General features: G+C 30.5%; 2 protein-coding genes across 2 annotated transcripts; one reads left to right on the top strand and one right to left on the bottom strand.

Moving 5' to 3' along the window:
* Positions 1–542: 542 nt before the first annotated feature.
* On the bottom strand, positions 543–3558 carry LOC124914197 (MLO-like protein 8). The gene is made up of 14 exons (XM_047454696.1): positions 3276–3558; positions 3123–3180; positions 2827–3035; positions 2566–2682; positions 2424–2484; positions 2245–2333; positions 2057–2131; positions 1885–1973; positions 1703–1752; positions 1576–1616; positions 1264–1473; positions 1120–1187; positions 949–1009; positions 543–857 (listed from the first exon to the last, which is right to left on the bottom strand). Exons 1-14 carry the CDS (start codon positions 3408–3410, stop codon positions 759–761), a joined length of 1362 nt encoding a protein of 453 aa, XP_047310652.1. The 5' UTR covers positions 3411–3558; the 3' UTR covers positions 543–758.
* Positions 3559–9421: 5863 nt separating this feature from the next.
* On the top strand, positions 9422–10978 carry LOC124916201 (7-deoxyloganetic acid glucosyltransferase-like). Its single transcript, XM_047456932.1, has 2 exons — positions 9422–9935; positions 10023–10978. Exons 1-2 carry the CDS (start codon positions 9422–9424, stop codon positions 10976–10978), a joined length of 1470 nt encoding a protein of 489 aa, XP_047312888.1.
* The last annotated feature ends 6052 nt before the right edge of the window (positions 10979–17030 follow it).

Here is a 17030-nt window from a genome sequence, read left to right as displayed (position 1 = left end):
AGAAAAAATCATCACGTAAAACTATATTTTTTTCATCAATATATATGTAAATAGAAAAAATTATCATTTAAGTATAATATTGTATTCATGAGTATATATATATATGAGTATATATGTGTGAGATAAAATCACGAAGAAGTTATAATGTAAAACTATTTTTTATATAGAATTATATACGTAAATAAAAATAAATTATTATATAAAATTATCTTTTATTCATCAGTATAAACGTAAATATAAGAAGTTATCATGTAAAACAGTAAAACTATATTTTATTTTTATTCATCAATATAGATGCAAATAAAAAATTATTACGTAAAATTATCAAAAATTAAGAATTACAGACAAAAATTAAAAATTACAGATAAAAATTAAGAATTACAGACAAAAATATAAGAAGTTATATATAAAATTATCAATTATTTAGAATTATATATGTAAATAAAAGAAACTATAATGAAAACTATCCATTATTCAGAATTATAAACTTAAATAGAATAAATTATTATTTAAAATATTAATTATTCAGAATTATAAACGTAAATATAAATATAAATATTTTACTCGACTATGTAAATGATTTTGCAAACATTTATACTTATAAACATTTAAAATGATATTATGAATGATTCTATAAGTTCTGTAATCAACAGTAACGCTTGCTTCACTTTTTAAGCAGCGTAAATAAAATTTCAAACATTATTAATTAAGGTTTACACGAGGAAGGTATAAATGAGGTATAAATGTTTTTAAATGTGTCATATATTTTGTTCATTTTTTAGGGCAGCTTTACGCCAATTCTCCAATGCCTTGGAAGTATGCTCATCAAATATTGATCTCTTTAGTTGTGTCCCCATCTGTATGCAATATATACATTTCCAATAATTAATTTTTTAAACTATTCATGTACATATAATTATGAAATCATGAAATTAATTAATTAATTACCTGAGCTACAAGTGCATAAAGTGGGAGAGTGATATAGCTGCACAAGAAGAGGATTCCAATTCTATATATATACATATATATATAATATATTATGTTAGATTTTAAATAATTAAATTTTAAGGAGATGTAATATTGATTGATCAATTGGTCATAATCTAAATATATACTCACCCAAAAACGACTTTTGCAATTCGGAGGCCAAAATTGTCGTGGAAGCAAGATGTGAGCTCAAACTTATACTGTGGAATTAGGAAATTAATTGATTAATATTAGTACACATGTGTTACACTAAGAGTAATTGAATTAATTAATTACCATAATCCACAAGAAATAGGTGATTTGAAAGGCGTTTTGAAATAAGGCGAAGTGGATAAGTTGAAGGAGTAATTTTGGCTTTCCGAACCAGAAGTATTTATCCGACCCTTCCACGAGAGGCATTCCTTGTACCACAGCGTGTCTTTCAGAAATGTCAAGTGCCATTCTTGTTATTATTGCTTGAAGCTTAGTCCCCACACTTAATATTATCTATATATGTATATCCTAATTAATTAAACTCATTGCATTTCATATATATATATATATATACTATTAATTTCAATTGTGCAATTATTGCATGAATATGCTTACAATGGGAGGAATTAAGGATGCCCAAAACAATGTTAGCCAACCTGCAGATTAATAAATCAAATCAATAAATTAATTAATCATGATCATTTATAAATAATTTTTTTTTACCTAGCTAATTAATACTTACCATCGATGTTGAGGAACAAGAAGAAAACAAACGATGCCCACAGGAAAGGACTGTGAGATCATGATGTCATGACAACCAAACCAAATCAAACCACATAAGAAGATTAATTATTAGATATTTGTCCATGGAAGTTGAAAAAGAAAAAAAATGCATTATAATATCTATAATATTGGAATGCTTACGTTACGCCAACAATTGTTTTAAAGTCATCTTCTAACGAACGTTTTATGTATCTTTGAAAATTAAATTTACTTCCCGGTGCCAAATGAACCTGTTCGATTCGATCATGAAAACAATATATGTAATTAAATTAACATACATGGTCATAAATTAATTAATTAAATAATTACTCACATTGATGAATCCATTCCGAAGAGTAAGATAGTCTGACTTGCTAACCGATTTCGCAAATTGACGGAAAAAGCATCCCTATTTATAATTAAGTACAGCATGCAATTCAATACGATTTTGAATTGAATTTAATTTACAATTCAACAGTCAATATTTAGGTTGCTTAATTAATTAATTAATTAATTAATTACCATGTAGAAGAAGATGGGAATTTTAGTCCAATAACTGGTGTGGGCGCGCACAAAAGAAGTCTCATGACTAAGTCTGAATCTTGATGGGTCTGCACACACATTACACATACAAAATATATAATTAATTATATTAATAAATTGATGCAATTTATTATAACATAATTAATATATCATTTTACCGTTTGAAACCTCATAGTCAGGGGACAACGTCTCCTCCTCCCACTGCTTCCAACCCCGGATCTGTCAATTATTATTTATTAATTATCAGTTTGATGTACCTAATAATTAATTAAATATAATTAATTATGTACTTAAAATTACCTTCAATCTACCCAACCCCATGGTTGTTGCGCTATATATAACATGAAGAACTGCCATAAAAAATATCAATATATGCAACTGATGCAGCCCTTCCACTGTTATAAGCGGCACCTTTCCCTAAACATGTATTCATTATTAATATACAAAAATAACACATACGGTCTGAGGTCCGAGTTAAGTGACCAAAATATCACGAATTTGATTAGGTGTCATCTCTGATCTCGATAATTCAAAAACAAAATAAAATATATATATACTCACATTCTTACAAGCGGCGCCTTTGCCACCGGCCAGAATCCGGCGCTCTAACGAGAAAAGCCTCCTAGCGCCGCCAGGGAGCTTGGATTTTGCCGGGTACTTTAGCGGACAGGGCAAAAAAGTATTGGCCACCTTAACTGGAATGCATATTTCTGCTATGTAGTATTGACTAAATGTCAGCAACAACGAAATAAATCCCAGAATCATCAACTCTGCCACCACCAAATTAATTCACAATCATTCATTAATTATTATATAAACCCTAAATTATATATTTTCATTTTTATCTAGCTACCTACCTGCTTTCACCTTCTCCAACGCTTCAAACAAAGCTTTCTTTTGCTTTACTGTGAACCACTGAACAAATTAATTAACAAAATTACTCACTTACTCAACATATACAGCATAAATTAAATACAAGACTAGTAGATATATAAATGAATAGTACATACAGTGCCGACTTTATGAAGACCCTTTTCGAGAGCAAGGGAGATGAGAATGATGATGGCGCAAACTCCGGCCACCGCCCATGTTGGTGTCTGATCAAGCTCCCTGGACGTCTTCACACCGCTGTCTACAACCGCCATTCTATTTCCCGGCCCGACCGGATCTATCGAACCAAGTGTTATTAATTGTGATCAAATATGAATAATTTTTGTTTTAGAGACCTGGAAGATTAGAGTGCTCATATATATAAGTAATTTAGGATATCTTGATTCAGCTAGCTAGTTTTAATTTAGTGGAGCTGAGTGAAAAGAAGGGAGAAAGGTGGGTCCGAATTTATAAGGGCTAAGAATTCATAAATCTTTTGTTTGATGTTTGTTATCCAAAACAAAAATATTGTTTGATGAAAAAAATATGTTATTGATTTTTTTTTTTTTTTTGTTATTTTAGTAGTTTAGTTAATGAAATAAATGATTTATAGTTAAAATAATAGTGATGGATAGAAATGTAATTTCTAAAATACTGATAAAATATCAAAAGAAAAATATGTAAAAACAATATCAAACTAGCTCTAAGACTCATTGGTAGAGAATGAGTCAATGATATAGTCTTGTAGATATTAAATGGTGTTTGCTACTGCCTACTTGTGTATTTCGGTTACGGCGGCTTTACGTATTTATATATATTTTTTGTTTTTTTAATTTTATAAAAAGTAAGTTTATATAACTATTTATTTTTCTCTAAAACAGTTTAATTAATGATTTGAATATTGATGAAATATTTTAAAGAGGAGAATGATATTATTAAAATTCTTAATGAAACATGTCTAATTAGTTTAATTTTAACAAAAAAAAAAAAAAAAGAGAGTATTTTATAATAATATCAAACTTTAATACAAATGTGAACTAATGGTATACCACTATGTCATAAACAAAGATAAATGATGAAAATAGTAATAATAACAAATATAAAATAATACTACATGCACTAATCATGTACTCTACAACTTGACCCATTTCGTAATTTTAAAATAAAAAAATAATTTAGGATTGACCATGACCTTGTGGAAAAAAGGGTCTGATTTTGTTTGTTTGTTTATCTAGTCATAAATATATAGATATTATATAGTATATATATTTATATTTTAGACTTTTTAAACTATTTATATTGAATTTGAATAAACTTCAAAAACACACCAATAATTTTGTTAGATACAATTCTTTTTATCATCATCAATAAATTTAAATTTCAATCAAGATTTGAGATAAAAAAAATATCATTGTAGTAATCATGTCATAGTTAATTTGACTATTAGTAACTTTAATAATAATAAAGCCTGTGGTCGCTTGGAATTATTGAAATAACCTATAGACGAAAAAAATGGATGATTAATAATAATTTTAAAGATGGTATATGATTTTTTTGGGAATTTGAGGAAATGACCCTCAAGAGGGGCCTTATTACATATGGTGCTGGCCCAAAATTTTAATAGCGCTGGTGACCCTTTTTTTTAATGACAATTATATCCTTGCGTAACGCAACCGATTTTTTTTTTCGTCTCGCGGTTGCGTGACGCACCTGGGATTGCGTGACGCGGTTGCGTGACGCGATTGCGTAACGCAACGGGGGTTGCGTGACGCAACTAGGGCATTTTCGTCTAAAAACTTTCATAATTAAAATTTTTTGAAAAATAAAAAAATAAAAAATTGCGTCACGCAATCTGAGGATGCGTGACGCAATAGAGACATTTTCGTCAGAAAAAAAAGGGTCACCAGCGCTATTAAAATTATGGGTTCACACCATATGTAATAAGGCCCCTCTTGAGGGTCATTTCCTCAAATTCCCCGATTTTTTTGATAAAATAATTAAAAAGTATTAATATATATAAATAAAATAAAAAATAATAATTTAAAATATATATTATTTTAACATTTTAATAAATTTATAAATTAATTTGATAAATAAAAAAGTGAGGGAAGTAATTTTTTATTTATTTGAATAATTCATGATTAAACAAACCTAAAATATAATTAGAACTAGCCAACACTTTTTTCAATAATTAATATGCCAACAATCGATCACACTCAAAAATAATAAATAAATGAATTAAATTCATATTATCATTATGTAATCGTAGAAAGGATGACGCAATCAAATTTAAGGAAGGATGATGCAAGCATCAATAATATGAAAAATGATTTGCGAGGAAGAAAAGAAAATGACGTGTCACTGAAATGAAAAAAAATAAGAAAAAGTTTATCTCTTTTTTCTCTCCTCATACTTAAAGACTTCACTATTAATAATAAAGGAAAAAAAGTTTGTACACCTAGCTCACTTAGACGTATGTACTAATAAAAGGTCATTTAAATATATGTACTATCAAAAATTGGCTTATTTAGTCTCTTTTAATAACCATGGTTAACTTTTATTTTTAAATTTATATATTTATTAATTAAATATTAATATATTTTCTCTCTCCTTCTTTTTCATTAATTAAACTAGGTAATTTATTTTATTCTTAAATTTTTTATTATTTTAATATTAATTTCTCTTTTATATTTAATCTTTTTTTGTTAGTTTTATTTCTCGTATTTCTTAAATTGTCATTTTTTTATAAAAATTTAACAACTTATTTATGAATTTTATGTCTTACTGTAATATTTTTTTGAAGGGTTTTTTCTTATTTAGTTTAATATAAATAAAAATAAAATTAATAATTTTTTATTTAATTTTTATTCACAACTTATATTAGTAGTAAATGAATTGTTTTGTCTAATATTTGATTATTACTCTTTTAGTGTTTGATGAATGAGTTTTTATTATTATTCCATTCTTAATTCTTAATTAATTTATTTTTGTGTTGAAGGATTTTTATTGTTGAAAGAATTTTCATTGTTATATTCAATTATTGGAATCAAACAATTTTAAAATAATTAATAATTAATGTGAATATAATAAAAGGAAGAAATAAAGAGTTAAAATAATTAATGATGAATCTTCATATATATATATATTAAAATTAAAATAATTAATCAAAATATTCATATAAAAATAATAAAAAATTATAAAAAGATAAAAATAGAGGGTTCATTTATTAGTAATAAATGAAATAATAAATGAAAAGGAAAGAGAGAGAAAATATATTAATATTTAATTAATAAATATATAAATTTAAAAATAAAAGTTAACCATAGTTACTAAAAGAGGCTAAATGAGCCAATTTTTAATAATACGTACGTTTAAATGACATTTTATTAGTACATACGTTTAAGTGAGCTTTTTTCCAATAATAAATGTCATAGTTACTAATTAATAACATAGATTTGTTGAGAGATTCTCCTGAAAATATTTCTAGGCACCATTTGCCTATAAATATATATATATATATATATATATATAATATATATTAAGTCCTTATACTTTGCTTAAAAAAAATTATCTGCCGCCACTAGAAAAATTAGAAGCCTTAGATTTGATGTAACAAAATAAGATTACTCATAATTAGCATGAATCAATGGCTCTGGTCTAAGCATATATTTGTCCATCTATTATTATTATTATTTTTTTTAAATAGTAGAAACCATTTCATTAAGATCTCAAAAGTGAGAGGGTTAGAAATCAAAATTAAACAAGCCCTATTTATGATTAATGATAACAATCAAAATATCATAAAAAACCGATTATTAGCATTCATATATTCTAAACAAAATATAGATTAAAAACAGAAAAGACTACATTCAAACTTAACTATCCCAACTTGACATTTTCGCATACCATTCATTTTCATTGAGAGACCTTTTCCCTTTCCTTTTCCTCTTCCACTTCCTCTAACGATTAAAGGAGACTGTATTAAAGAGGATAATGACTATTGTTGTTTCTCATTTTAAATTATCTCTTTATATGAACACGTTCTGATTTAATAGAAAGAATTGTTTCTGAGAATTTCAGTGATTTAACCTTGTTATCTTTATCTTGAATTTCTGTGTTCTTGTATTCCTTATCTTCGACTTCAGTTTCAGACTCCACATTGGTTTTGGAATATTCTTTATCGGTTTTAGAATTCTCTATTTCAACTTTGAAATTTTGGCTATCTTCTTCTTGAGTTTCCTCAACAATAACTTGAGGTTCATCTTTCATTTCCATCACGATCCTTCGCATTATAGAAACTTTTCTTTTCCTCTTTACCTTGATTCTCTTTTACTTTCTTTCTTTCACTGCTTTCATTTTTCCCAGAATTTTTCTTACTTTCTTCTACAACTGTTTGATCTTTGAGTTTGGTCTCCTTTATTTCTTTGTTTTCTTTTCTGCTTCTTGCTTTTTTGGTTTTTCTACTCTTCTTCTTTAGTTTTATCACATTTATTGTGCAGAAAAGTGTTACAAAAAACACACCTATTTAATTTCCTTTCATAAGAGATCTTCATGACACTGTGCTTTTCGTTTATGTCAACAACTGCCATTTTTATTGGAAAAACGCTCCTAAGATGCAATTCAATGCTAATTTAGCAAAGGATATGTGCTCTCCTCCTTCACTTATTTAGTCCATATATAATGATTTACAATTTTACCTACAAAATGACTAATTGCTTCAGCATTGTACATGTGGGCTGAAATGTTCCTGAGCTTGAACCAAATTTGGACCGTTTCTTTTGGTCTGCTATGTAAATTCATCTCTTTTGACCACTTTTCCAACTTCATGCAAGTTGATCCTATGTATGCATGTCCTTTCTCCAGAATTTCTTTTAGATTTGAGCAATTTTTGAACTGAAAGAAGTAGAAGTCATGTATGTTTACAAAAACTCTGTCAAATCCCTTTTCTCCCCACTATTTAATTTGAGCAACTTTGTTAGTTGAAAATGATACTATATTTTTCCCAATAAAGTTTTCAACTACCACACACTCTCAATCTTCAATACACTTCTTCTCTACTTTAGAAGTCAGTTTTAATTTAAATGAAGATTTGAGTACTTCTACCTTTGTTTGGATATTCTCAAATTTTAATTTAATATTCATTGTGTTGTTAAAAAATATGTTTATTTTACATTTGTTCCAAATTTTAAGATAAATTTATTTATTAAAAATGTCAACATTTCAAAAAAACAATTATACATAAAAAAAAAAAAAAAAAAAAAAATTATATATCTTACGTTTCTGTCTGTCTTTCTCGGTTTGATTAATTTGTTGGTAGCGGTTAAGATATTGCATAAATCAAAAGAGTCAAAGAAAGCCAGCACATTACAAATATAATAAACTTCCTTAAACCGACCAAAACAACCTCGGGGCTAATTAAACAAGTAGAAACAGATAATAAGAGACAGGCTTAATGGCACAAGTTAGGCTCGTACTTAAATGAAATTGAAATTAGGGTTCTAACACTTTTTTTTTAACATTTGATGCTTCAACTTATTTCAATTGTTTAGAAGCTCTAAACCACTCTACCGATTTGATACACCGTATATATGACTAAATATAAGTTTTCATACAATAAAATTCGATATATATATTAGAATCGATGTATGAACTATTCAAATAACTGAGCAATTCTTAAATATATTAATTAATTTATAACATAAGCATACCATCTTAATCTTTATTTAATAAGTTTATTTTATTAATGTCAAAATAGTTTACAAATTAACTTATAGAATATGAATGATTAGATTTATAGAATTTGACATTCAAAATATTATAAAACCATTCAATATATTATCGTTAAATCCACAAGATACAAGATCGGTATGATCTTCATAACATAACCAAATATAAATTATTAAAACTAACTGGCAAATAAAAGTTTACCTCATGCTTGATGACCTCCATATTCAATTAAACCATCTTTTGTTTGGTTTGTTTTGCTATTAGTATATGATTTTACACAAATATTGTTGTTTAAACAACAAAATTAGGTATAATATTTGATTTACAAAACAGAAGAGGCATATGAAAGCTAAATAAAACAATGAGATTATAAGTAAAATTTTGTGAAGCTTTTAAGGACATAATTTTATAATGGGTGTATTATATCTTAATCTATCATTTAAAAGTATTATTTGATAGACCAGTGAACTCAGTGCGTAGAAAAAGAAACAATGGCCATTGCACCAACTCTATAAGAAAAACCAGACAAATGAATGAATAATCAAAAGTCAAAACAAACATGGAGGAAGAAAGGGAAAACCCAAATCCTCTTCCCCATGTTCTCATCTTCCCATTACCTGTTCAGGGACCAGTCAACTGTATGCTCAAGCTAGCCGAGCTTCTCTGCCTCGCCGGAGGAATCACCATCACATTTCTCAACACTGACCACAACCACCGCCGCCTGCTCGCCTGCACCGATATTGAAAACCGGTTTTCAAAATACCCAACATTCCAGTTCGCTACTGTTCCTGATGGTCTCCCGGAAGAAAACCCTCGATCTGGAGATCGATTTATGGAGATATTTGATGGGTTAGAGAAAATGGCGACGCCACTCTTGAAGAAGATGTTAGCTCCAGGTGGGATGAGTAAGAATGTTAACTGCTTAATTGCAGATGGTATCTTGAACTTCGCTCATGATGTTGCCGATGAAGTTGGCGTTCCTGTCATTTATTTTGAAACCATCAGTCCTTGCGGCCTCTGGGCTTGCTTCTGTTTACAGAAACTAATTGACTCCGGCGAGGTTCCGTTCGAGGGTGAGATTTCCACTTTCTCTTGAATGTGATTCATAGGTATGAACTCTGTCTAATTGCGATTATATATATGATTGGTAATCATTTCAGGCAACGATTTGGATGTTCTTATTAATAACGTCCCGGGCATGGAAGGGTTTCTCCGGCGAAGAGACCTTCCAAACTTCTACAGAGTCAATGACCTGAAGAACCATCCCCTCGTCGGCAAATTAGTGCTTGAGAATCGTAGAGTCCCTGAAGCTCGCGGTCTGATACTAAACACATTTGAGGAACTAGACGGACCGATTGCCCTAGCTCAAATCCGGTGTCTAGTTCCAAATGTCTATTCAATCGGCCCTATCCACAGCTACCTGAAATCACAACTCGCCAAAACTCAATCAATCACTTCAAAAGACTCAACAAATAGTCTATGGAAGGAAGACCGGAGTTGCATGAACTGGCTCGATCAGCAGCCTGACAAATCTGTGATCTACGTCAGCATCGGAAGTCTCGCCGTGATGGAGAAGCACCAAGTCATAGAGTTCTGGTACGGACTGGTGAATAGCTGCCGGAGATTCTTATGGGTCCGACGGCCTAATGCGGTGATTGCCGGCGGAGATCTGTTGAATGAGGAAATTCCTGATGAGATAAAGAAGGCAACGGAGGAGAGAGGGTGTTTGGTGAGTTGGGCGCCGCAGGAAGACGTTATATCTCATCGAGCAATTGCCGGGTTTTTTACACACAGTGGGTGGAACTCGACGCTGGAGAGCATCGTCTCCGGCGTGCCGATGCTTTGTTGGCCGCAGTTTTTTGATCAGCTGGTAAATGGCAGGATGGTTAGTGAGATATGGAAGATTGGATTGGACATGAAAGATACTTGCGATCGAGTAGTGATCGAAAGATTGATCAATGAGCTTGTGGAGGAAGGAAAAAGAGAGAAGTTTGCTGGATCGGCTAATGAATTAGCAAGAATGGCTGAGCAAAGTATTATGGAAAATGGATCTTCGCAAAGTAATTTTAAGCGTCTTGTTGATGATATAAAATCAATGGTGAACGTGAACCTATGATTAATAAAATTGGATGATTTCTATATATATATATATATTAAGGATTTGAATCTCCCAAATTTGATTTATTTAAAAGGATAGAATAAAAAAAAATAACATAAGAAAACAAAAATTTATAGTGGTTCACTCAAATGAGTTACGTTCACTTCAGATACCAGATTTCACTATAAAGAAAAATAATAATAAAACTTAAATAATTCTTGGTTAGCCCCAAGCCCAAGTTAAACCCAATAAACTCTAATTAACTTTTGTAGAGTTTATTATAAGTGTAGGTTCCATAATTCAACAATCTTCCAATTAGAGACTAACTTCATCATCTCTCGATCGGTAGCGACTTTCCATCCGTTGTCTTAACGAAGAAGAACAACTGAAGTTGCACATAATTTTAGTTTCTCGTTTGTCACAACCTTCGTCAACATATCAGATGGGTTCTCACTCCCGGGAATCTTCTCAAGAGATAACACTCCATCTTCTAAAGCTGATCGGATGAAATGATAATAAACTTGTATATTCTTTGTCCTGCCATGGTAAATAGTATTCTTTGTCAAATGAATGACACTCTGACTGTCGCATCGCAACACACTTCTCTCGTAGTCTTGACCCAATTCTCGTAAAAAATGTTACACCACATCATCTCCTTAGCAGCCTCTATCACAACAACATACTCTGTCTCACAACTAGAAAGAACAATAATCTTCTACAATTTTGAAACTCAACTGATTGAAGTACCTTCTAGAGTATAAATGTAATATGTTGTGTTTTTCCTACTATCAACATCACCACCATTGTCAACATCAACATATCATTCCAAACTCATATGAGACTTTCGAAAATATAAAGCGAGACTCATACTTCCTCTTAAGTATCGTAGTATTCGTTTTACTGCTTTCCAATGTTGTCTACCCGGATTGCTAATATATCAGCTAACAACTCCCACTACATGTGTTATGTCTGGTCTTGTGCAAACCATCGCATATATAATACAACTAATGACAGAGGCATACGAAACAGTGGTCATGTAATTTTTTTATCCACTGTTGAAGTCGACTAATCTTTAGATAGTTTGAAGTGACTAGCTAAGGGGTAGTCATTGGTTTTGCATCATACAAGTTGAACCCGTTAAGAACTTTCTTCACATATTATTCTTGTGAAAAGCTTGAGAACTTCTTTATTCCTGAAAATTTGCATCCCAATGATTTGTTTTATAGCACCCAAATCCTTCATTGCAAACTTTTCAAGAACTTTTTCTTTAGCTTGTTAATCTCATACAAGTTTGCTCCAACAATCAACATGTCATCAACGTAGAAGAGCAGAATAATATAAATTAAATTTATCAAACCTCTTGATATAGCAGCAATGATCAGCTTCACACCTCAAAAAATTGTTACTTTTAATGAAGATATCGAATTTCTTGTACCACTTGTGTCATAGCTTGGAGCCTGTTTCAAATCATACAAACTCTTTTTAAATTTACACACAAACTCATATTTTCCTTTGATTTCAAAGCCTTGTGATTGTCGAATGTAATTCTCTTCATCCAAATCACCATGAAGAAAAGCAGTTTTGACATCCATTTGTTGAAGATTAAAGTCTTTTTTCACAACTAAACTCAAAATAGTTTTGATTGTCATCAATTTGACCACTAGAGAGAATATCTCATTGTAGTCAATACATTCTTTCTATTGAAATCATTTCACAACCAACTTTACTTTGTACCTAATGGTTTTATCATGTTCTTCTTTCAACCTAAAGATCCATTTGTCGTGAAGTTTTTTTCCCTTTGGTAGCTTAGTGAGCTCCCAAGTCAAATTTGACGTAAAATAGTTCATCTCATCTTTCATTGTAGACTCCCACTTAACTGATTCATCACAGTGTATTGCTTCATCATAGCATTTCGGTTCGTCTTTATCTGTCAACAAGATATAGTTCAGAGATGGGGACCACCTCTCGATTGTTTTTCGATTTCTTGACGATCTTCTCAATTATATACCCGGTGTTTGTTGATTTTCCTCTAGGGTCACGCTCTCAACGATTTCATTTTCAACAACACATTGGTCTTCTTCGACAGTTGGTATATATTCAGCTGAAAAATCTCTCAAATCGATTGTACTAGTCTCTTCCAGTTTGGAATCACCATCTAATATTTTCCCAATACAATTTTTGTAGAGAAATTGTTCATTGAAGATAACATTCCTACTACGAATGATCTTCCGATTTTGATTATCCTATAAATGATAACCAAACTCGGTATCACCATAACCAATAAAAAAAATTTAATAGACTTTCAAGTTTGCTCCTATTTATGAACATATGTAAACAACCAAACAATTTCAAATAATACTCAGAATTTTGAATTCAATAGGAACAGAGAGTCTTCTGTTTATCAAATAGACAGTAGTGTTGATAGCTTCCGCCAAGAAGGTTTTATGCAACCCATAATGCAATCGCATGCTTCTAGCACGCTCGTTCAATGTTCGATTCATCTGTTCAGCTACTCCATTCTCTTGAGGCGTTCAGGGAACAGTCTTCACCATACTGATCCCATTCGCATCATAATACTCTCTGAAATTTAAAATGATGTACTCACATCCGTTGTCGGATCTCAAGAATTTAACCTTCTGATTTATTTCATTTTCAATTAAAGCCTTCCACTTTTTGAAAACCACAAATACATTAGATTTGTTCTTCATAAAATATACCCATACATTTCTCATCGAATCATCTATAAACGTCATGTAGTAGTATGATCCGTCAATAGAAGAAACATGGGCAGATCCCCACATATCAGTGTGTATCAACTCTAGCCTTTATTTCTTGAGCTCCTTCACAATTTTTAAGAAACTCACTCGTTTTTATTTCCAAGAATTCAGTTTTCGCATAACTGGTGTTCAACAAACTTCAGTTCTGGAATCTGACCATTCTTCAAAATAATTTTCATCACTTTTTCGCTCATATGGATCAACTTGCAATGGCATAGCTCACTGTTCTTTGAGTTATCAACTACAACATCAATTGTTTTATCTACATGTAGAAGTCGTGTATAATGTTATAGTATTGTGAGCTCGAGCAACAACTATCGCTCATTTAGTCACCTTCCACGCACTATTTTTACAACTGAAATTGTGACATTCTTCATCAAGTTGTGTAACATAAATCATATTACACATTAAATCTGCTTCGAAAGTGGATGTAGGCATGTTTTGGCCGAACCACTATAAATCTTGTATTTGTGTTCTTTAATTGCTTTCTTTCGTTTCCGCAATTATTCGATGTTATTGTTGTTCTTACATTAAGGGATATTTTATCTGCTGATATCCCAACAATATAGAGTTTTGATACAATAAAATTTAATATATTAGAATTGATATAAAGACTATTCAAACAACTAAACCAATTAATTTATTTATAATATACGCATACCATCTTAATCCTACTATCTTTATTTAATAAGCTTTTTTTATTAAAATCAAAATAGTTTACAAACTTTTAGAATATGAATTATTAGATTTATAAGGTCAATATATTCAAAATATTATCAAACCATTTCAATATATATTATCATTCCATCCACAATATACAAGATCGATATGGTCTTGATAAAAGAGTCAAATTTAAAATTATTAAAACGAACCAGCAATAGAAAGACTTACCTCGTGGTCTTGATAAAAGAGTCAAATTTAAAATTATTAACTAACCTTTAGACATATAGAGATTGAGTTATTTGAAATTATTGACCTCCACAATTGCATAGTTTGAAACTTAGCCCAATCATCAACCTGGTGAAGGAACTCGGTTACTGGTTCAATCGGTAGGTTACCTTCAACCAGTTGATTTCATATAATAATAAAATAATACAAAATAACAAAAGTTTATCAAATTGTTTATACAATAATAGTCAAAGTAGAGATCAAAATTCAAAATATTATATCACAATTAAAATTTGTTCATTGTATATATTAGGAATAACACAATTAAAATAAACACAAACTTTTAAGACATGGATTAATACAATTAAAATAAATATTAACTACTAATTATTCGCAAAACGCTCACACTATTCATCAAAATCATCATCACCAGCATCATCAATCACTTCATTGTCTTCAATAGGAACATCAATATTGTTCCCTTCATCTTCTTCTCCGGTATCTAGTTCATCCAAGTTTACAAGAAAATGATGACAATAACTTTAAAAATTTTGAAATAAAAAGACTTAACTGGATTATGCGAGGGATAAGACTTCAAATCAAACTACAACCTCCGATTTTTGAGTAACTATGTTTTTGTTTAGAGAAGAAAATATGTTTAAGTTATGACTTACAATTCCATCTTAAATTGTTTTTAGTCTAGTAAAAACGGAGTCAGCTGGTTCAGGTAGGAGGTGGTGTTAGTCTCTTTAATCAAAATCTTTATTCTTTAGTTCTAAAATCTTAATACTCTATGTCGATAAATTGAGATAAACATAAGTTGCGGAAACGTACCTAAATCTGGAATGAAGAACGGTTCATTAAACCGTTTTTCGTTATTCTCTTCTTTTTGATCTTCTCTTGATCTTGGATCTGGACCTGGATCTGAATGTGGATCTTCTTGTTTTGGACCTGGATCGGAATGTCTCATGTGAGTGGGGTTTAAGTCTTCTAACCCTATATTGATAGTAATCTTGAGTGTTTTTGAGAGATGAACATAAACCTTATTGTCTGATGAGAGAAACAAATTAGGTAGGTTATCTATATGGGTTAGGGACCTAGCCCTAATATACACATTTATTATTGGGTCCATCAACGAAATAATAAATGATATTTCTACTTCTACACAAATATGTCCCCATATTTATTATAGATGTCTAAATAAGCCCATAACATTTATACTTTAATAGATCACTTTATTTGGACTTTAATCTTTATTATGATAATAACTAATATACAATTATTAAATAATATATGCACTCAAATATTGGAAATAATTCTAACAAGTGGAGCTTGAGTTGAATGAAAGAGTTTGTCATTTTTAATGTCTAGAACTAGAAATCGGTAATCTACCCATATGGAACTAGAAATAGGTAAACTCAATAAGAACAAAAAAACGGGAAGAGGGAAAATGATAGAGTGATAAGCGGATTTCCGGTCCAACTGGCGGGTTGGCAGGGTTTAACTAGGTTGATTGCATTTCCGATTTTAACTCAGCCCGGTTTGACGACCGGTTCACCAGGTTTGCCGGTCTGACCTACGATTCGGGTTTCTAAACTTTGCAATTATGTTTGTTTTGTTATAAGTATATGATTTTACACAAATATTGTTGTTTGAAAAACAAAAAATTGTGTATAATGTTTGATTTAGCGGACAGGGCAAAAGAGTATTGGCCACCTTAATTGGAATGTAGATATCGGCTATGCAGTACTGACTAAATGTCAATAACAACTAATTAAATAAATCCCAGAATCATCAACTCTGCCACCACCAAATTCACAATCCAATATGTATTCATTCATTATAAATTATATAAACCCTAAATTATATTTTCATTTTCTCCACCTACCTGGTTCCACCTTCTCCAACGCTTCAAACAAAGCTGAAATCTTTTGCTTTAATGTGAACCACTGAACAAATTAATTAACAAATTATATATATATATATATATATATATATATATATATATATATATATATATAAAAGCATAAATTATATACAATAGTAGATAAATGAATAGTACATACAGCGCCGCCTTTATGAAGACCCTTCTGCAGAGCAATGGAGATGAGAATGATGACGGCGCAAACTCCGACCACCGTCCATGTTGGTGTCTGATCAAGCTCCCTTGACTTCACGCTGCTGTCTACAACCGCCATTCTATTTCCCCGGCCCGACCGGATCTATCGAACCAAGTGTTGTATTAAATATTGTGATCAAATATCAATAATATTTGTTTTAGAGAGCTGCTGGGAGATCAGAGTACTCCATCCCGTCCATATATATAAGTAATTAAGGATATAGCTAGCTTGGATCAGCCATCTAGCTTTAATTTAGTGGTGCTGAGTGAAAATAAGGTATAAAGG

The sequence above is a fragment of the Impatiens glandulifera genome, chromosome 9 (assembly GCF_907164915.1).
Source record: "Impatiens glandulifera chromosome 9, dImpGla2.1, whole genome shotgun sequence".
NCBI classification, from domain to species: domain Eukaryota; kingdom Viridiplantae; phylum Streptophyta; class Magnoliopsida; order Ericales; family Balsaminaceae; genus Impatiens; species Impatiens glandulifera.
Note: the sequence above shows the minus strand (reverse complement) of the source record. Positions and strands in the feature narration are given on the sequence as shown.

Excerpts from the sequence above, each read along its gene's own strand:
- LOC124914197 (XM_047454696.1), bottom strand. The coding sequence starts at position 3,410 with ATGGCGGTTGTAGACAGCGGTGTGAAGACGTCCAGGGAGCTTGATCAG. Across the intron at positions 2,334-2,423 it reads TGACTATGAGGTTTCAAACG|ACCCATCAAGATTCAGACTT; the intron begins GTAAAATGATAT and ends ATGTGTGTGCAG. Across the intron at positions 1,188-1,263 it reads CCTATTTCTTGTGGATTATG|TATAAGTTTGAGCTCACATC; the intron begins GTAATTAATTAA and ends CTAATTCCACAG.
- LOC124916201 (XM_047456932.1), top strand. The coding sequence starts at position 9,422 with ATGGAGGAAGAAAGGGAAAACCCAAATCCTCTTCCCCATGTTCTCATC. Across the intron at positions 9,936-10,022 it reads CGGCGAGGTTCCGTTCGAGG|GCAACGATTTGGATGTTCTT; the intron begins GTGAGATTTCCA and ends TAATCATTTCAG.